Raw genomic sequence first — 22,941 nt, 5'->3', positions numbered from 1 at the left:
GATGCTGTTTTTTTTAGCTAATTTGTGGTATTTCACTAATGCTAACTAGAAGCATGCTATTGTCACAATGCTAGCTTTTTTAGCTCATATTTTTTGTTAAATGCTGCTATCTGGCCAGCGTGCTAATTGTTAGCATTTCAGTTCGGCTTCGGCTCTTCAACATTCACACAAAATTTATACCGAATATGCATTTTCCGAGTTCTTAGAAAAAAATGTATATATATAGTACTGGTTTTGTAGGTGAAAACTAGCAAAATGGCCGCATCCTTTGATTTGTCAGTCTGTGGCCCTCGGTGGAAAAACTTTGGGCACCTCTGATCAAAAGCGAAGCACCCACTGGTTCTTGAAATCCTCCGTAAAACCTGGGCCGATCCTGTAGGAGACGTTTAAGGCTCCTTTCCAGTTGTCTGGTGGTATCGGTCCTCCCATGTTCCTGTTGTCACAGATGGCGGTTTAGTGGCGGACGTTACAAAGTGTGAGCCGCGTCAAAGGGAACTGAATACTTGAGGAGGTGAAACGCATCATGGTAGCCAATGGGATGCACAGGAATGCTGGGAAGTCCAACTCCATCCTCAAGTCGGGATCTGTAGATATATTCTAAAAGGAGTACAGAAAGTCGGTAAATCACAAGCAAAAAGTGCCATATTTTACACACACACACACACACACACACACACACACACACACACACACACACACACACACACACACACACACACACACACACACACACACACACACACACACACACGCTAAATTTTAGATTATTTGTTTTAATTTTTCCATATATAAGCCGCACCGGACTATAAGTCGCAGATATATACTTTGTGAAATGAGTTATTTACACAGAAATATTCTGTAAGTGTTCATTTCCCAATGGTGTCTGTATCAGGGCAGTAAAACGGCTGATCAAACAAAACAGAAGTCGTCGTCATGGACCCGCTAGCTGCGCAAGCTAGCTCTCCAATCAGCTAAACCACAGGTGTCAAACTCAAGGCCCGGGGGCCAGATCTGGCCCGCCGCATCATTTTATATGGCCCTTGAAGGCCTGGAAAAAAATATGCGTCGTTAAAAGGTACCATATCTTTGCTTACTAAATAGAATAGAATAGAATAGAAAGTACTTTATTGATCCCTGGGGGAAATTCAGCACCACAGTTCGCTCACAATAAACAATAAACACTTGGGTATTATTTTACATGTGAATAATATAAATACAGTCTATTATACAGCATTATTCACATGTGAATAACATAAATACAGTCTATTATACAGCATTATTCACATGGGAATAATATAAATACAGTCTATTACAAAGCATTATTCACATGTGAATAATATAAATAGTCTATTATACAGCATTATTCACATGTGAATAATATAAATACAGTCTATTATACAGCATTATTCACATGTGAATAATATAAATACAGTCTATTATACAGCATTATTCACATGTGAATAATATAAATACAGTCTATTATACAGCATTATTCACGTGTGAATAATATAAATACAGTCTATTATACAGCATTATTCACATGTGAATAATATAAATACAGTCTATTATACAGCATTATTCACATGTGAATAATATAAATACAGTCTATTATACAGCATTATTAAAATATAAATCATATAAATACAGTGTATTATACAGCATTATTCACATGTGAATAATATAAATACAGTCTATAATACAGCATTATTCACATGTGAATAATATAAATACAGTCTATTATACAGCATTTTCACATGTGAATAACATAAATACAGTCTATTATACATTTAAGTACAGTCAAAAAGGAACATATGCATTATACAGTCTGATGGCTGTAAATGTATTTGTTCTTTCCGTTTAGGGTACACGGTGTACTCGCACCTTTAGCTGGGTAGCCAGGTGTGAGCGGGTCTCCTGCTCCGTTCATGTTCATGACGTTTCCTCTTTGAGCACCACCGCCTGGAAGGTTCCAACCTTCAGGGAAGGGCTGCACAGAAGACAACACAGCAGGAGTTCTAACTACTTACCTGTACTACGTGTAGTACACGTGTAGTTTATAAGTGTTGTAATGAAGACAACACATGATGTAAGTGTCTATATTAGCTATACTAGCCTACTATCAAAATGACTTATATAAGTGTTTTAATGAAGACAACACATGATGTAAGTGTCTATATTAGCCTACTATCAAAATGACTTTTAAAGTCTTATATAAGTGTTATAATGAAGTCAACACATGATGTAAGTGTCTATATTAGCTATATTAGCCTACTATCAAAATGGCTTTAAAAGTCTTATATAAGTGTTATAATGAAGACAACACATGATGTAAGTGTTTATATTAGCTGTATTAGCCTACTATCAAAATGACTTTAAAAGTCTTATATAAGTGTTATAATGAAGGCAACACATGATGTAAGTGTCTATATTAGCTATATTAGCCTACTATCAAAATGACTTTAAAAGTCTTATATAAGTGTTATAACGAAGACAACACATGATGTAAGTGTCTAATTAGCTATACTATCAAAATGACTTTAAAAGTCTTATATAAGTGTTATAATGAAGACAACACATGATGTAAGTGTCTAATTAGCCTACTATCAAAATGACTTTAAAAGTCTTATATAAGTGTTATAATGAAGACAACACATGATGTAAGTGTCTAATTAGCCTACTATCAAAATGACTTTAAAAGTCTTATATAAGTGTTATAATGAAGACAACACATGATGTAAGTGTCTAATTAGCCTACTATCAAAATGACTTTAAAAGTCTTATATAAGTGTTGTAATGAAGACAACACATGATGTAAGTGTCTATATTAGCTATATTAGCCTACTATCAAAATGACTTTAAAAGTCTTATATAAGTGTTATAATGAAGACAACACATGATGTAAGTGTCTATATTAGCCTACTATCAAAATGACTTTAAAAGTCTTATATAAGTGTTATAATGAAGACAACACATGATGTAAGTGTCTATATTAGCTGTATTAGCCTACTATCAAAATGACTTTAAAAGTCTTATATAAGTGTTATAATGAAGGCAACACATGATGTAAGTGTCTATATTAGCTATATTAGCTTACTATCAAAATGACTTTAAAAGTCTTATATAAGTGTTATAATGAAGACAACACATGATGTAAGTGTCTATATTAGCTATATTAGCCTACTATCAAAATGACTTTAAAAGTCTTATATAAGTGTTATAATGAAGACAACACATGATGCAAGTGTCTATATTAGCCTACTATCAAAATGACTTTAAAAGTCTTATATAAGTGTTATAATGAAGGCAACACATGATGTAAGTGTCTATATTAGCTATATTAGCCTACTATCAAAATGACTTTAAAAGTCTTATATAAGTGTTATAATGAAGACAACACATGATGTAAGTGTCTAATTAGCCTACTATCAAAATGACTTTAAAAGTCTTATATAAGTGTTGTAATGAAGACAACACATGATGTAAGTGTCTATATTAGCTATATTAGCCTACTATCAAAATGACTTTAAAAGTCTTATATAAGTGTTATAATGAAGACAACACATGATGTAAGTGTCTATATTAGCTGTATTAGCCTACTATCAAAATGACTTTAAAAGTCTTATATAAGTGTTATAATGAAGGCAACACATGATGTAAGTGTCTATATTAGCTATATTAGCCTACTATCAAAATGACTTTAAAAGTCTTATATAAGTGTTATAATGAAGACAACACATGATGTAAGTGTCTAATTAGCCTACTATCAAAATGACTTTAAAAGTCTTATATAAGTGTTGTAATGAAGACAACACATGATGTAAGTGTCTATATTAGCTATATTAGCCTACTATCAAAATGACTTTAAAAGTCTTATATAAGTGTTATAATGAAGACAACACATGATGTAAGTGTCTATATTAGCTGTATTAGCCTACTATCAAAATGACTTTAAAAGTCTTATATAAGTGTTATAATGAAGGCAACACATGATGTAAGTGTCTATATTGGCTATATTAGCTTACTATCAAAATGACTTTAAAAGTCTTATATAAGTGTTATAATGAAGACAACACATGATGTAAGTGTCTATATTAGCTATATTAGCCTACTATCAAAATGACTTTAAAAGTCTTATATAAGTGTTATAATGAAGACAACACATGATGTGTCTATATTAGCCTACTATCAAAATGACTTTAAAAGTCTTATATAAGTGTTATAATGAAGACAACACATGATGTGTCTATATTAGCCTACTATCAAAATGACTTTAAAAGTCTTATACAAGTGTTGTAATGAAGACAACACATGATGTAAGTGTCTATATTAGCCTACTATCAAAATGACTTTAAAAGTCTTATATAAGTGTTATAACGAAGACAACACATGATGTAAGTGTCTAATTAGCCTACTATCAAAATGACTTTAAAAGTCTTATATAAGTGTTGTAATGAAGACAACACATGTTGTAAGTGTCTATATTAGCTATATTAGCCTACAATCAAAATGACTATTACGTACAAATAATGTGTCATGAGACATGCAAATACAAATTAAATACACAGACGGCGTAAGTAAAGAAAATTAAATGAGCTCAAATATAGCTACAAACGAGGCATAATGATGCAATGTGTACATACAGCTAGCCTAAATAGCATGTTAGCATGGATTAGCTTGCAGTCATGCACTGACCAAATATGCCTGATTAGCACTCCACATAAGTCAACAACATCAACAAAGCTCACCTTTGTGCATTCACGCACAGTATAAAACGTTTGCTGGACAAAACGAGACCAAGGAGTGGCATAAAACACGTCTTTCTGTGGCAGCGTCGGAGAAAGTTGATACATGTAAACAAACTACGGTGAGTTTAAGGACCTTCAAAAATTAGTCCGACAAAGCGGCGCTCACACAATACTCTCACCAGTGAAGTAAGGCTGAAACGACGCGTCGACGTCATCGGTTACGTAAATACGTCGACGCCGTTTTTGTGCGTCGACGCGTCGCATATTTACGTCACACTACCGTCATGGCGAAGCGCAAAGCAGACGATCGAAGCAGACGATGCGAGCGGTGCGAGCGGGGGGGGAAGCATGCCAAAAGTGGTCAAAAGTGTGGGAGTATTTCAATAAACGGCCTAATAATGTTGTTGTATGCACACTGTGTCGAGCGGAAATGGCCTATCATAGCAACACAACGGCTATGAACGAACATTTGAAAAGAAAACCATCAACCATCAACTAGTCAATCGTCCGCGCGAGCATACGTTGTCATCATTACACAAAAACATGAATGTGTTATTTGTATCTGCTAGGGGTGTAACGGTACGCGTTTTGTATTGAACCGTTTCGGTACGGGGCTTTCGGTTCGGTACGGGGGTGTACCGAATGAGTTTCTAAGCTAAAGCTAACTTTAGCTGCTAAAGTCTTAACAAGCTGCTTCGCTCCTCTGCCTCTGTCTCAGCACGCAGCATTGTCCCACCCACACAACCATCTGATTGGTACACACGAAGCATTATCAGCCAATCAGCAGTGCGTATTCAGAGCGTTACTAGCCAATCAGCAGTGCGTATTCAGAGCGCATGTAGTCAGCGCTTCAGCGTGGAGCAGATAAGTGTTTAGCAGGTGAGCATCAGGCAGCGGACTCTCCCCAAATGATAATAAACACCTCCCAGTCAACTACTAGTAACATCACTATGAGCCCGTTGACCTTCTAGAAATGTAAACTGCAGCTCAGCTCACTCGCAGTCCTGGCTTGAGGTAAAGGCTAATTACCTCTCAGTTCCAGCCACATTGACCCCTTCTGAGCGCCTATTTTCAGCTGCTGGGAATATTGTAAACGAGAAAAGAACCAGAGCATGTAGACATGCTAACCTTTCTTCATTACAACTGTTAGTCACTCACTGGAATGAGTAGAGTTGGTTAGTGTGTACTGTGTTGGACTGAATATTTATTTTGCACATTTTAAAAGCAATACTTAATGTTTACAGTGCTCCAGAATATTTAGATTCGCACTTTTTTGTATTGGATGTTTATCTTTATTTTTGCACATTTTAGCAAACAAGCAATACTTTCACTTTTGTTGAAATGTTTACACTGTTGTTACAGAATATTTCGTTTTGCACTTTTTTGTATTGGATGTTTATCTTTATTTTTGCACATTTTAAAGCAAAATAAGCAATACTTTTACTTTTGAAATGCTTATACTATTGCAGAATATTAAGATTTGCACTGGATGTTGACTTTTATATTTGCACATTAAAAAGCAAATAAGCTACTTTTAATTTTGTTAAATGTTAAAAGTTTTAAATGTTTACATTGTTACAGAATATTTTGTCATGTTGTTGTCAATGTTGACTGAGTGGCCATACTTCTTTTTTTTTGTAAATAAAAGCCATGCCTTTTGAAAAAACGGGCCTATATTTATTTTTTCATCTTCATTTTGAATAAAAAAATAATCGGTAAAAGGAAAAATAATCTATAGATTAATCGAAAAATAACCTATAGATTAACCGATTAATCAAAAAAATAATCTATAGATTAATCGATAGAAAAATAATCGTTAGCTGCAGCCTTACAGTGAAGCATTAACACAAACGTATTAAACAGCTTTCTGTCATGTTTGTCTTCCTACAGAAACAATATCCAAACAAAATATATATTTTCACCCCCATCTTTTTCTATTTTCACACATTTTTGAAAAAGCTCCACACAGCCGCTACACAGCAACATACATCATTATATTATCTTCTCCGAACCTCTCATTAATCTACCTGTTAATAACTCCTTCTGTAACGTGCTTCCATTTTCACTTCTTAAACTCTCCTAAGCACTTTTTGAGTTGTTTCAAGCCATCTTAGAGGCGAGTTGAGCGTTCAAAGTGGTGTGGCGAGGCCAAATCTCGCAAGAAGGTGACGATATTAATCGGTCAAAAGCTGTTGTATTTTTTTTTAACGGTCAGAGCGTGGTATAAAAAATAAATTCATCATTAGCCAGACGGGGATCAGATTTTGTCATTGGCATAGAAAGACTTTGCATACCACTCACTTACTTTTTCACGAAAGACTGTCCGAATAATGGTATGTGAGTTATCACAAAACTTTGTGTTGCTACGAGTTCCCGGCGTGCAGACAAAAGCTGTCTTGGATCTTACCAATCAAAAGGCTTGTAAAACTCCACTGTGTAGGATGGGAAACGACATGAAGGTGTCGGTTTCTTTGATGTATTGTAATCCACAGAAAGATTTTGTCTTGACCCGAGATCTACAAAGCGGAGAGGAAGCAGGACCTGACCCCCCTCTAGGTACCTTTTCTTTGAACTGTTTTGTAACCAAAGGCGACGGCTGTTTACGACCCCCTTCCCTTTAGAAACAGCTGTTGCCATGTAATCAGGGAAAGTCCAAATAAAAGAGACGTACAATCTTTCGTCAGAGCTCGGTGGGAGACTGTACAAAGTGTACAGCCCAGGCGTTTCTCCTCATTGAGCCAAATTTAATTCTGTCTCTATTTAACTCCTTGCTTCTTTGTCTGTTTAATAAATGTCATCAGTGTTTGAACCTGACAAAAACGGTCGATGTTGATGGCGACCGATCAATGGGAGCAAATCCTGACATAACACAGGTGACATACCTCGACTCCTGCAGCGCTGTAGTCAGCCGGGTCCGAGAACAAAATGATTCCTTTTGCGCCGGCCAATATGGCATTCTTCACCTGAAGGAGGGGACGCAAAGACATGATGTCAGCGTTTTTGTGCTTGTACTTTGCAAACATCTTGTCGTTCATCTCATTCGTCCATGTAGAATGTTGCATATTTAATGACATACATACAGTATATACATACATATACACATATATATACATATACTGTACATACAAACATATATATATATATCAGTGTTTCCCATAAACTGCCAAGATACCTGTGGCGGTGGGGGCGTGGCTATGGGCGTGGTCACCATGACATCGAGTAATTTGCATAATTTACTACAATGATATGATTTTCTCTAAAAAGGCTCAAAAAATGTATACTTACTAATTAATAATAACAGTTTTGTTTTAAACATCCATCCATCCATCCATTTTACAATATAATTACAACACTTTATGTACATATTTATATACAGATTTGAACAATAAGTTATTCACTGAAATATATTTATTAATTGTGGTTCTTACAAAAAATATATCTTATAAAATAAAAAAGCTAAAATGTCTCTTAAAGCTCTGCCCCTTTAATTAGTGCATACTAAATAATTTAACTTTAGCCTACTACTACAACCATATTATTTACCAGCAACATAAAGTGAAACAGAGGCACAGGTGTCCTGCCACAGTCAGTAACAAATAAAACAGAAAACAGTAGTAGTCAAATACAATCAGTGTGTGAATGGGTAAATGTGGAAATAGTGTCAAAGCGCTTTGAGTAGAAAAGCACTATACAAGTATAACCCATTTATCATTTATTTATAAGAGAAGTATCCTACACTTCTCCTTTGTAAAGTAAATCTGAACAGCCTATATGGGCATCTACATCAACTATATGATTTGCCTGAGAAGCTGGACAGGACAAAAAATAAAAAATTTAAATAAAATAAAATAAAATAATTATTTTATTTTTATTTTTTTATTTGTGGCGGACGTAATTCTTTCGTGGCGGGCCGCCACAAATAAATGAATGTGTGGGAAACACTGTATATACACATACATACACGTATATACATATACATACATATATATCTATACACATACATATATACATGTACATATATACATATACACACACATACAGTATATACATACATGTACATATATACAAATACATATACGCATATATACATACACATATATATACACACATGTATACATGTACATATATACATATATGCATACACATTAGCATTAGGGTGTACTCTCACGAAGTGTAGTAATGTGATGATTGTTAGAGCTGGGCTATGAAGCTGAAAACTGTATCGCGATAAAAGTTTTTTATATCGATAATTATTGATGTTTTTTATGACCTATGGAAAATAAGGAGCAGGAGAAATATATATTTTTTATTTTAAATGTTACCTTCCTCTGATTATAATCCCTTAAATTGTATTTTATTTATTTTGTATCGTTTTGTAAAATTATTTGTTTTATTATTAAATATAAATAAAACATAAATAAATAAAAATAGATTAAAAAGCTGAGATAGGCCCCAGCAACACCCGCGACCACGGAAGGGACAAGCGGTAGAAAATGGATGCATGGATGGATAAAAAAAAGAAACCTTCCCTTGATTATAATCCCTTTAGATATATTTTATTTTTTTTATTTTAATTACTTATTTTATTATTAAATATCAAGTAAAAAGATAAAAAAATAAATACAAACAGATTAACAAAAGAATAAATACATCTGATTATAATCCCTTAGTTAAAACACTCCAACAATGTCAACAAAATAGTAAAAAAACAAAAAAACTCTTAAAATGAAGGAATATGTAAGAAATGCTTCATAAAGTGTAAGAAAATAGTGCAAAGTGTGAAAATGTAAACAGACAAACCTGAGAAGAACTATTTTCTGCATGTTTAATGGCAGGAAGTTTCAGCTGTGCTCTAAAGGGTGAGCTAAGGTGGTGTGGTTTTAGCGCTCTTTCCTTGCATTATTTATAGACCCCATTGGTATGATTACAGTCCCTTTAAAAATATCCAAAAACTTTTCCTCTTTCAGTCTTAATTTTGACTTTTTCTTCTCACTCCATGCAAAGAATCAACCAAACTTGATAGTTGAGAGAGCGAGTGCCTTTGTTCATGCAACCAACCTTCCTTCCGTAATTACGCTTTCTTCCCACCAAGAAGAAAAAATTAAATCTAACCTTTTATTAGACACACTTTTTAGTGATATCCTTTTATCGCCCAGCCCTTATGTTCTCCATAATTGACACAATTCATACCAGAAATTAATAAAAATACTCAAAATAATCCAGAAGTAGCTGCAAGCTTGCATAATAAAGACGTACCATTTGATTCAGGGATTCCCAACCACAGTTAATATATTTATGCAAATTTACTACCTTATTGCCTCGGAATATCTTCCCGTATCGGACGATGACGATATTTCCCGTCACGTTGATTCCCATCTGCCTCTGCAGCTGGAAGAAGTCCTCAGTGCGGCCGTAGTTGACGTACACCAAGTCCCCCTGTGCGGAGAGCCAGTGGAACCAAGTCCTGAGCGGGTCCTTGTTGCCTCGTGTCGCGTTCACGCACCTGAGGTTGTCCTTGAGCAGAGAAGGCGCTGTATGGCGGCACAATGTTGGCAACGTCTTCGTAACCCTCGGGGACGGGCTCAGCCAGGGATGTGTTGAAAACCTGAGGAACAAAGACCCAATCCGGTGAAGTAGACCAAGGACTCAAATACATAATATGTACAATATACACACTGCAAGTATATATATAATGTAGTAACAGACACCTTCATAACAATATGTAATATGTACAATATACACACTGCATGTATATATATAATGTAGTAACAGACACCTTCATAACAATATGTAATATGTACAATATACACACTGCATGTATATATATAATGTAGTAACAGACACCTTCATAACAATATGTAATATGTACAATATACACACTGCATGTATATATATAATGTAGTAACAGACACCTTCATAACAATATGTAATATGTACAATATACACACTGCAAGTATATATATAATGTAGTAACAGACACCTTCACAACAATATGTAATATGTACAATATACACACTGCAAGTATATATATAATGTAGTAACAGACACCTTCATAACAATATGTAATATGTACAATATACACACTGCAAGTATATATATAATGTAGTAACAGACGCCTTCATAACAATATGTAATATGTACAATATACACACTGCAAGTATATATATATATAATGTAGTAACAGACACCTTCACAACAATATGTAATATGTACAATATACACACTGCAAGTATATATATAAGGTAGTAACAGACACCTTCATAACAATATGTAATATGTACAATATACACACTGCAAGTATATATATATATAATGTAGTAACAGACACCTTCATAACAATATGTAATATGTACAATATACACACTGCAAGTATATATATATATAATGTAGTAACAAACACATTCATAACAATATGTAATATGTGCAATATTAACTGTATTTAAGTTATTTTGATCAATGCCGGCACTCATTTCCTCAGCTTAATTATTTCCGTTTCCATAGCGACACACGTCCGACTTCCTGCAACAAATGTGTGTTCTTACTTTCGTTAAAAAAAAACGCGGGTGTGTTCTAATCATAGCCTACTTGGTAACAGACAACAAAGACGACTATTTTTGGACGAGTGAGGATTCACAGCCTTATGTTTTTGAAGCTGAATATACGGAGGATGAACTACTGCTTACAGAAGCCAACACGAAGGAAGAGTGAGACGTCGGAGCAGAAGGGAGCCGAGGGAGTGAGCTGAAAGTGGCTTTGGCGCTGTAAATGGAGACAAACTAGTTTGACATAAATGGAGTGCTTACCCAAATAAACTGGCGAAAAAATCCAGTGAGTCAGACTTTTAAATATTGATCATGACACACGTCATGCGTGTTATTACAACTACAGTACATACACCGTCTGGCTAGCTGTGTACAAACAAAACATGAACTAATACTTTACAGATACTGTAATATGATTGTTCATGTTTTCCACTCAGTACAGTGTTCTATCTCCAAACTCAAACTCGAGACAGCCGGTGACGTAAAAGCTAGCTTACCTCTTGCCGTAGTTAGCTATTACGGCTAATACCGTAGCACACCGATGTGTTAGTATGCTAGAAAAAGAGTTCCTCAGTGTTTACTCTTACAATAACAATGTTGCTACAGTTTGTTTATTATACAGGTTACACAACGTAAACTAAGTATTGTTGGTTTTTGAATGCATCTTTAAAGTGATTTAGAGGTAGAATTGATTGCTAACATTAGCTGCATTGCTAACCACCAAGAACGAGATGATTTTTACATGTTGGAATGCAAAATAATAAAAAAAACTTTTGTCTTCTTGTTAAGGCTGAAACGACGCGTCGACGTAGTCGACGTCATCGGTTACGTAAATACGTCGACGCCGTTTTTGTGCGTCGACGCGTCGCATATTTACGTCACACTACCGTCATGGCGGAGCGCAAAGCAGACTGTGCGAGCGAGGGGGGAAAAATCACGCCAAAAGTGGTCAAAAGTGTGGGAGTATTTCAATACACAGCCTAATAATGTTGTTGTATGCACACTGTGTCGAGCGGAAATGGCCTATCATAGCAGCACAACGGCTATGAACGAACATTTGAAAAGAAAACCATCAACTAGTCAATCGTCCGCGCGAGTATACGTTGTCATCATTACACAAAAACATGAATGTGTCATTTGTATCTGCTAGGGGTGTAACGGTACGTGTTTTGTATTGAACCGTTTCGGTACGGGGCTTTCGGTTCGGTACGGGGGTGTACCGAACGAGTTTCTAAGCTAAAGCTAACTTTAGCTGCTAAAGTGTTAACAAGCTGCTTCGCTCCTTCTGCGGCTGCCTCTGTCTCAGCACGCAGCATTGTCCCACCCACACAACCATCTGATTGGTACACACAAAGAGTTATACAAAGCGTTATCAGCCAATCAGCAGTGCGTATTCAAAACGTTACCAGCCAATCAGCAGTGTGTATTCAGAGCGCATGTAGTCAGCGCTTCAGCGTGGAGCAGATAGGTGTTTAGCAGGTGAGCATCAGGCAGCGGACTCTCCCCAAATGATAATAAACACCTCCCAGTCAACTACTAGTAACATCACTATGAGCTAGGGATGGGCGATACCACACTTTTAGGATTCGATACGATACCGATACTTTATCTTGCCTTTTCATCGATACCGATACCATTAATTTCTTATTGGCAATTTTTGTCAGTCAAAAATATTATTACTATTGTTATTATTTAAGACAAATCACAAGACAATATATAATAAAAGTAAAATTAAAATAAATAACATAAATATGAAAAATAAATTAAATATTATATATAATAATAATTATATATTAGGGCTTTCCAATTAACTGTCAAATCCGAATCGCAAGAAGCTGCAGTTATTTTTTAAAGTTTGTGATATAATTAGCAATTAATGAAATATGAAATAGGCTAATGTTTTCGAAATGTAAGAAATCATGTTACAGATTAAAACCAAAATCACAATCAATCATATATTCAAGCTTTTCTTGGGAAAAAATAAAACTGTAATGCAAAGATGAAGAATCTCCAAATTGTATCTCTTTCTTATCTTGTTTTAAATACTCAAGCAATTTTCAACTAACAGTAAATTCCCCTGTGTGGAAATTATTTGAATTTAGGATAATCATTTAAACAAAAATATTCAGTAAACATTACTAAAAAAACAAAAAAACAATGCCTGTTTTAAGTCAACAATTGGACAACACTGGATATGCCTGGCTGCATCGTTGTCGGCTGGCTGTGTGTGTGTTGCACGTTGACGACGCTCATTCGCTGTCTCCTGTCACGTGACTGGGCCAGCTCTATACTCTGCCAGGTACAGGGGTGTCCCAGCACATAGTAAGTTAAGTAAGTCATCAAAAACATCTGAAAGTGATGCTTGCACCCCCACACGCCGTTTTTTGGTTTATATCGATACTTTTTTCAGAAAAGTGATGCCAAATGAGTAGCGTGTGAGTATCGATATATCGATACCACAGGATCGATACGCACATCCCTACTATGAGCCCGTTGACCTTCTAGGAATATAAACTGGAGCTCAGCTCACTCGCAGTCCTGGCTTGAGGTGAAGGCTACCGGTAATTAGCTCTCAGTTCCAGCCACATCGACCCCTTCTGAGCGCCTATTTTCAGCTGCTGGGAATATTGTAAACAAGAAAAGAACCAGAGCATGTAGACATGCTAACCTTTCTTCATTACAACTGTTAGTCACTCACTGGAATGAGTAGAATTGGTTATTGTATACTGTGTTGGACTGGATGTTTATTTTGCACATTTTAAAAGCAATACTTAATGTTTACAGTGCTCCAGAATATTTAGATTGGCACTTTTTTGTATTGGATGTTTATCTTTATTTTTGCACATTTTAAAGCAAAATAAGCAATACTTTTACTTTTGAAATGCTTATACTATTGCAGAATATTACGATTTGCACTGGATGTTTACTTTTATATTTGCACATTAAAAAGCAAATAAGCTACTTTTAATTGTGTTAAATGTTAAAAGTTTTAAATGTTTACATTGTTACAGAATATTTTGTCATGTTGTTGTCAATGTTGACTGAGTGGCCATACTTCTTTTTTTTTTTAAATAAAAGCCATGCCTTTTGAAAAAACTGGCCTACATTTATTTTTTCATCCTCATTTTGAATAAAAAAATAATCGGCAAAAGGAAAAATAATCTATATATGAATCGAAAAAATAATCTATAGATTAACCGATTAATCGAAAAAATAATCTATAGATTAATCGATAGAAAAATAATCGTTAGCTGCAGCCTTACTTCTTGTCTCTCGTAATGATTGTAAACAATAGGCAAGAGTCTTTAAAAAGTGCAGTTCCCCTTTAAGGTTAGAAAGAAATTTGCTGACAGCGACTTTCTTGCCCGTGATTGATTACGGAGACGTGCTTTGTTTTAGTGCTTCAAAGAAGTCCCTGGACGCAGTTTTTCAGTCAGCACAAAGATTTGTTGCTGGCTGTGGTGGTCTCACGCAGACTTCTCTTCACCACACATGGGCTGACTATCTTCTAGAGCAGTGTTTTTCAACCTTTTTTGGAGCAGAGGCACATTTTTTTCATTGAAAAAATGCGTAGGCACACCACCAGCAGAAATCATTAAAAAACGAAACTCAGTTGACAGTAAAAAAGTCGTTGTCGCAATTGTTGGATATGACTTTAAAGCATAACCAAGCATGCATCACTATAGCTCTTGTCTCAAAGTAGGTGTACTGTCACCACCTGTCACATCACGCCCTGACTTATTTGGACTTTTTTGCTGTTTTCTTGTGTGTAGTGTTTTACTTCTATTTTGGTGGCCTTTCCAGTTTTGTTGGTATTTTCCTAGAACAGTTTCATGTCTTACTTAAAGGCCTACTGAAATGAATTTTTTTTATTTAAAGGGGAATAGCAGATCCATTCTATGTGTCATACTTGATCATTTCGCGATATTGCCATATTTTTGCTGAAAGGATTTAGTAGAGAAAATCGACGATAAAGTTCGCAACTTTTGCTCGCTGATAAAAAAAAACAACTTGCCCCTACCGGAAGTAGCGTGACGTCACAAGCGGTAGTGCTGCTCACAATTCCCCGTTGTTTACAATGGAGCGAGAGATATTCGGAGCGAGAAAGCGACGATTACCCCATTAATTTGAGAGAGGATGAAAGATTCGTGGATGAGGAACGTTAGAGTGACGGACTAGAATGCAGTTCAAGAGATATCTTTTTTCGCTCTGACCGTAACTTAGGTACAAGCTGGCTCATTGGAATCCACACACTCTCCTTTTTCTATTGTGGATCACGGATTTGTATTTCAAACCACCTCGGATACTATATCCTCTTGAAAATGAGAGTCGAGAAGGCGAAATGGACATTCACAGTGACTTTTATCTCCACGACAATACATCGACGAAGCTCTTTAGCATGAGCTAACGTGATAGCATCTGTCTCAAATGCAGATAGAAACAAAATAAATGAATCCCTGACTGGAAGGATGGACAGAAGATCAACAATACTACTATCAGGAGACACCGAACCAAACACCGGACATGTAAATACACGGTTAATGCTGTGCCGCCTGTCGAAGCCTGGCAATGCTGTTGCTAACGACGCTAACTTAGCAACGGGACCTCGTCAGAGCTATGATAAAAACATTAGCGCACCACCTACGCCAGCCAGCCCTCATCTGCTCATCAACACCCGTGCTCACCTGCGTTCCAGCGATCGACGATGCGGTCGGCGGCCCGGAGACGTAGGAAGTCAAGGTGAGGTCGCCGGCGCTAGCGTCTGCTATCCAACAAAGTCCTCCTTGTTGTGTTGCTACAGCCAGCCGCTAATACACCGATCCCACCTACAACGTTCTTCTTTGCAGCCTCCATTGTTCATTAAACAAATTGCAAAAGATTCACCAACACAGATGTCCAGAATACTGTGGAATTTTGTCGAAGAAAACAGAGCTTTGTGTATTGTGTCCAATAGGGTCCAAACACTTCCGTGGACCTCGCAACGTCACGCGCATACGTCATCCTCCAAAGGCGTTTTGAACCGGAAGTTCCCCGGGAAATTTAAAATGTCACTTTATAAGTTAACCTGGCCGTATTGGCATGTGTTGCAATGTTAAGATTTCATCATTGATATATAAACTATCAGACTGTGTGGTCGCTAGTAGTGGCTTTCAGTAGGCCTTTAAACGCTATTCCCCGCATCTGCTTTGTTTTAGCAATCAAGACTATTTAAGTTGTTGCTATCCTTCTTTGTGGGGACATTGATTGATTGTCATGTCATGTTCGGATGTATTTTGTGGACGCCGTCTCGGCTCCACAGTAAGTCTTTGCTGTCGTCCAGCATTCTGTTTTTGTTTACTTTGTAGCCAGTTCGGTTTTAGTTTCGTTCTGTATAGCCTTCTCTAAGCTTCAATGCCTTTTCTTAGGGGCACTCATCTTGTGTTTATTTTTGGTTTAAGCATTAGACACCTTTTTACCTGCACCCTGCCTCCCGCTGTTTCCGACATCTACTAAGCAATTAGCTACCGGCTGCCACCTACTGATATGGAAGAGTATTACACGGTTACGCTACCGAGCTCGAGACAGCACCGACACACAACAACGGCACATCATTTGCAGATTATAACTAGTGGTTGGCAAAAAATATTTTTAACCCAAATAGGTGAAATGACATCATCTCCCACGGCACAACAGACTGCATCTGCACAGTGGTTGAAAAACACTGTTCTAGAAAACTCTCTCAGCTCCCTTCTCGTGTACTTTGGTACACAACAGTGCGTGTGGTTCCCCTCTCTGCATGAAAGTTTAAAATGAGCATATATTAATGCAGTATGAAGAAGAATGTTTTTAATGTAGACACATAGAATCATCATACTCGTTTGATTATATGCATCAAGTGTTCATTCAAGGCTAAGGCAAATTATTGAGATATATATCATGTATCGTGACATGGCCTAAAAATATTGAGATATTAAAAAAAGGCCATATCGCCCAGCTCTAATTCACAAATGTATCTTTTTGAAGCTGAATATACTGAAGATGAACTACTGCTTATAGTACCGCCATACTATACTACTACCGCTATACCGTACAACCCTACTTCCTACTGTAAGACACTGCAGACATGAGCAAGCCTAGTTAGGACGGTTTCATCCAGCCTATTTGGACGATGAATACATCTGGTACAAACAGGAAGTGGCATGAAGATGGTGTGTAAAACATCATCTATGCAACATTTTGACCAAAGGACCACCATCACATGTTATGTAGACAACAAGGAAGTGCTAACATGTAGAAAATAATCATAATATGTTTCCATAGCAACACACGTCCGACTTCCTGCAACAAACGTGTGTTCCTACTTCTGGAAGAAAACACGAGTGTGTTCTAATCACGGCCGACTTGGTAACAAACAACGAAGATGACTATTTTACGACAAATAAGGATTCACAACCTTATCTTTTTGAAGCTGAATATACTGAAGATGAACTACTGCTTATAGTACCGCCATACTATACTAGCACACCGGTATACCGTACAACCCTACTTCCTACTCTAAGATACCGCAGACATGAGCAAGCCTAGTTAGGACGGTTTCATCCAGCCTATTTGGGCGATGAATACATCTGGTACAAACAGGAAGTGGCATGAAGATGGTGTGTAAAACATCATCTATGCAACATTCTGACCAAAGGACCACCATCACATGTTATGTAGACAACAAGGAAGTGTTAACATGTAGAAAATAATCATAATATGACCTCTTTAATGCGCCTTGACGCACATGCGTCATGGCCAAATATCCAACTCAAAAGACTGCAGTCCTCTTGCATTTGTTGCGACTGTGACCGTTTCTCCACTGGTGCCACACTTAATTACGGGTTGTGTCAAAACCTCGGCCTTTAACAAGGGCGCTCACGTGCCTCGCCACTTGATGTGGCGTCGTAACCAAAAACGTGTTGACCCGACGTACCTCGCGGCCCTCTGCGTCCACGACGGCGATGTAGTTGGGCTGCGACGCGTTGGGGTAGGACAGCAGGACGTCGTACGGCACCATCTCTACCGAGTCCAAGCCGAAGTCCCGCCACTCGCTCTGGATCTGTTCCGCATACTTCAGGTTCTGCTCCGTGCCGGACAGGTGGGGGAGGCGTGTAAATTTCCTAAGAGGGAGAAAATGCGTTACGGGCTGCAACTCACCAGGACAGAAGCGTCCAAAGCGTGGCCAAAACTATTTTTTTTAAGACCCTGTGGCACATTGTGAAAATACAACTACAAAAAAACATAAACAAGTGGAATAAAAGAGCAAACAGGTGAAAGTTGCAATGTTGACCCTAGTAACACAAAACTGCCATGCAGGATGTTTTTTTTTTTTAAAACTGTAATTGCTCTAAAATAATAATGAATCAAAATCAATGTTGTTATGACATATTGACATATCTAAGGCTCCAATTACTTCACATCAAATATTACACTTTGACATATTTTATGGAGAGAATATTGCATATTTTGTGTGTTTGCCATATAAAAATAAATAATTTTTCTTTGACAAAAATGCAAAAAACAAAAAAATGACAATGGAGCGCAGTGTTTCCCATGAACTGCCAAGATACCTGTGGCGGTGGGGGGTGTGGCTATGGGCGTGGTCACCATGACATCATCGAGTAATTTGCATAATTTACTACAATGATTTGATTTTCTCTAAAAAGGCTCAAAAAATGTATACTTACTATTTAATAATAACAGTTTTGTTTTAAACGTCCATCCATCCATTTTACAATATAATTACAACACTTTATGTACATATTTATATACAGATTTGAACAATAAGTTATTCACTGAAATATATTTATTAATTGCGGTTCTTACAAAAAATATATCTTATAAAATATGAAAGCTAAAATGTCTCAAAGCTCTGCCCCTTTAATTAGTGCATACTAAATAATTTAACTTGAGCCTACTACTACAACCAGTAGTAGTAGATAGACACAGAGCTTCATCAAACATCTGATCCACTGAACAAAGAGCTCCAAAAATCTTGAACTTTAGACTGCCATCAGTTTTACTCCCTACACTTTACCATGTGTTTCCTACTGCCTGCAGACTTTGCACCCTTTGTTATATACACATGTTGTGTTTCTAATATAAATACATTTAATAAAGTCAAATACAAATAAGGCAACAAGAGAAGTATCCTACACTTCTCTTTTGTACAGTAAATCTGAACAGCCGATATGGGCATCTACATCAACTATATGATTTGCCTGAGAAGCTGGAGAGGACAAAAAAAAAAAAAATAAAAAAAAAAAAAATATATATATATATATTTATTTATTTTTTTAAATTTGTGGCGGACGTAATTCTTTCGTGGCGGGCCGCCACAAATAAATGAATGTGTGGGAAACCCTGTGAGTGATAGATCTGATGTTGATGTAGAGCAGGGGTCCCCAAACTATGTAGCTCTGAAGTTGATCTAGCGGTTTAAGCATTGAAAGTAAAAAAAAAATATATATATATACGACTTATTTTTCACACTTTCCAGAGTGGGGCCCTTTTGGATCCACAGTAATTTGAGTTGGATAAAAAAAGAAAAAGAAAAAAGATAAAATAAAATACAATAAAGAAAAAACAACATTAACATGTAACTTATTTTTTAACACTTTGATGAGTGGGGCCGTTTTGGATGCCAGAGAACTTTGTTGAAAAAATGTAATTCCTGAAAGATAAATAATGAATCAAATGATAATTTCTTATGAATTGTTGACCCATTTCAATCTCCAATTATTTTATATTAAATATTCCACTTTGAAATTTTAAGGGGGCAAAATGTTTATATATATATATATATATATATATATATATATATATATATATATATATATATATATATATATATATATATATATATATATATATAGCCAGAAGCCAAAAGCGCCTTATTGCAGTGAAACTTGCCAAGGGACATGTAAATTTGACCCAGTGTATGTGCTCCAATCACTCTATCACAAAAAAATAAGAGTTGTAAAAAATGATTGGACTCAAGATAGCCATGACATATGTTTTTTACAAGTGTATGTACATTTTTGACCACCACTGTATGTGTGTGTGTGTGTATATATATATATATATATATATATAGTGGAAGGATGCAGATACCTTTATGTTCAAGAGTTATTTCTTTATTCATAGTCATGTTTGGAGAAGCTAGTATTTTTCCATGTATACTCTGTATACCAGTTTCTCTTTGTCTTCAGATTGTCTGTTTTATGTCTCAACCTTGGAATGTGAACACCTCCCCCATTGGTTTCTTATCAGTGTTGAAAGGGGGGGTTATGGGGGCTTTCTTTTGTGTGAAAAGACTGTGTTTTTCCCTTGGAATGCCAGATCAACTAGAGCAGCCGATATGAATGTATTGGTTGAGTTGAACTCCTAAAGCTTTAGTATAAACTTGAAAATATTCCAATTCTGTCTTGATGGTCCTTCTTACTCAGCATATATGTCATCGAAAGAACTTGGGATTGACCAGTAACTTAGATTCCCTTGGAGGAAGAACTGGTCCAATGTAACAATATGTGTATATATATATATATATATATATATATATATATATATATATATATATATATATATATATATATATATATATATATATATATATATATATATATATATATATATATATATATATATTAGGGCTGCAACAACTAATTGATTAAATCGATTAAAATCGATTATAAAAATAGTTGCCGATTAATTTAGTCATCGATTCGTTGGATCTATGCTATGCGCATGCGCAGAGGCTTTAAAAAAAACAAAAAAAACATTTTTTTTTATTTTTTTAAATAAATCTTTGTTTATTAACTGCAACATTTACAAACAGCTGAGAAACAATAATCAAAATAAGTATGGTGCCAGTATGCTGTTTTTTTTCAATAAAATACTGGAAAGGATAGAAATGTAGTTTGTCCCTTTTATCCGATTATTAATCGATTAATCGAAGTAATAATCGACAGATTAATTGATTATCAAATTAATCGTTAGTTGCAGCCCTAATATATATATATATACACACACAGTATGTGTATATATATATATATATATATATATATATATATATACATACACACACAGTATATATATATATACATACACACAATATATATATATATATTATATATATATATATATAATATATTATATATATATATATATATATACTGTGTGTATATATATATACTGTGTATATATATATATATATATATATACTGTGTGTGTGTATATATATATATACACATATATACACACACAAATGCATGCATGCATATGTATGTATATATGTGTATATATACATATGCATGTATATATAATATATATATATATATAAATATATATATTATATGCATGCATATGTATGTATATATACACATATATATATACGTATATACATATGCATGCATGCATTTGTGTGTGTGTGTGTGTGTGTATATATATATATATATATATATATATATATATATATATATATATATATATATATATATATATATATATATATATATATACGGATAGATCTGAAGTTGATCTAGAAACTTAAGCGTTAAAAGTAAAAAAATTAAATTAAATAAAAATATGACTTCTTTTTAACACTTTCCTAATGGGGCCATTTGAGATGCCCAATCATTTAGTGGGATTTTTTTAAAAACATTAAAGCAAAAAAAATGTTTATAAATAATATATGACTTAATTTTATTTTCATGACCAAGACCCTTTAGGGTCCCCGTGACCAAAATTGAAGGGAGCCCTGAGAGTTAAAAAAAAAAAAAATCTATATTTTGTATCAGTTTTGTAGATGAAAAATATCAAAATGTCCCCGCATGCTTTGACTTTTGAGTGTGTGGTCCTCAGTGGAAACAGTCTGGAGACCCCTGCCCTCAGACATGAGCATGCATTGTTTGAAGGGAAGACATCACATTCGGCCATCTTACCTGAGATGCTCTCTTATTCGGCGGGGCTGCATCTCTCCCAGGAACTCCTGCAAATACTGGCCGGAGGCAGTGTCTGTATAGCCTGGATGTGTGCGCTTTGCAAACCAGCCTGCAGTGTGAAACACTACATGTCACACTTGGCAGCAGACCTAAGTGACTCACTAGAAAGTAGGAGTGAAACACGTACAATTCATAACTAAAACTAAGCTATCTCCACTCATGGGACACGACATTAGGTGCACGTGCTGCGTTTTTGTTGGTATTTACGTTGGACAATTGTCGTGTATCATACAAGTATAAAGGCTCATTTGTGTCTTCTTTACGAAAAGCTTTTATTTTGACACGTAAATATATGCAACATAATTTTCTTGCGTTTGTGAAGCGAATGTTTGTACATCAAATTACGCTGACAATTTCATTGAATACAAATTTGTGTGTGAAAATCCAGTTAGTTAAAATACAGTGTTTTAAAATTCAGTGCAAAAAAAAATCAGAGCATAAGAATTCAGTGCAGAAATATTCATTGCTTCAAAACTCGCATGATTGGCTGGTTCTGAGAAAGGATCGATTGCGTCAGCCTTAATTTACTGGAAGTGACTCTTGCAGCACCACATTTTTATACACAAAAACTCGCATGATTGGCTGGTTCTGAGAAAGGATTGATTGCTTCAGACTTAATTTACTGGAAGTGAC

The 22,941-nt window shown here is 35.6% G+C and overlaps 1 protein-coding gene across 3 annotated transcripts in view; it reads right to left on the bottom strand.

Annotated features, from left to right (window-relative positions):
• The window catches only part of naalad2 (N-acetylated alpha-linked acidic dipeptidase 2), a 182,560-nt gene that overhangs the window by 16,858 nt on the left and 142,761 nt on the right, over window positions 1–22,941 (bottom strand). For all 3 annotated transcript variants that reach the window (XR_009828231.1, XM_062067267.1, XM_062067266.1), the window contains 8 exons: window positions 22,249–22,357; window positions 18,240–18,426; window positions 10,249–10,350; window positions 10,056–10,181; window positions 7,628–7,708; window positions 1,882–1,987; window positions 504–597; window positions 338–433 (listed from right to left, as the gene is read on the bottom strand). Coding sequence is in view for 2 of the 3 variants with exons in the window: in XM_062067267.1 (XP_061923251.1) it covers window positions 338–433; window positions 504–597; window positions 1,882–1,987; window positions 7,628–7,708; window positions 10,056–10,181; window positions 10,249–10,350; window positions 18,240–18,426; window positions 22,249–22,357 (901 nt within the window). In the remaining variant the exon portion in view is untranslated. The remainder of the gene's footprint in view (window positions 1–337; window positions 434–503; window positions 598–1,881; window positions 1,988–7,627; window positions 7,709–10,055; window positions 10,182–10,248; window positions 10,351–18,239; window positions 18,427–22,248; window positions 22,358–22,941) is intronic.

This window comes from Entelurus aequoreus, linkage group LG13 (genome assembly GCF_033978785.1).
Source record: "Entelurus aequoreus isolate RoL-2023_Sb linkage group LG13, RoL_Eaeq_v1.1, whole genome shotgun sequence".
NCBI lineage: Eukaryota > Metazoa > Chordata > Actinopteri > Syngnathiformes > Syngnathidae > Entelurus > Entelurus aequoreus.
Note: the sequence above shows the minus strand (reverse complement) of the source record. Positions and strands in the feature narration are given on the sequence as shown.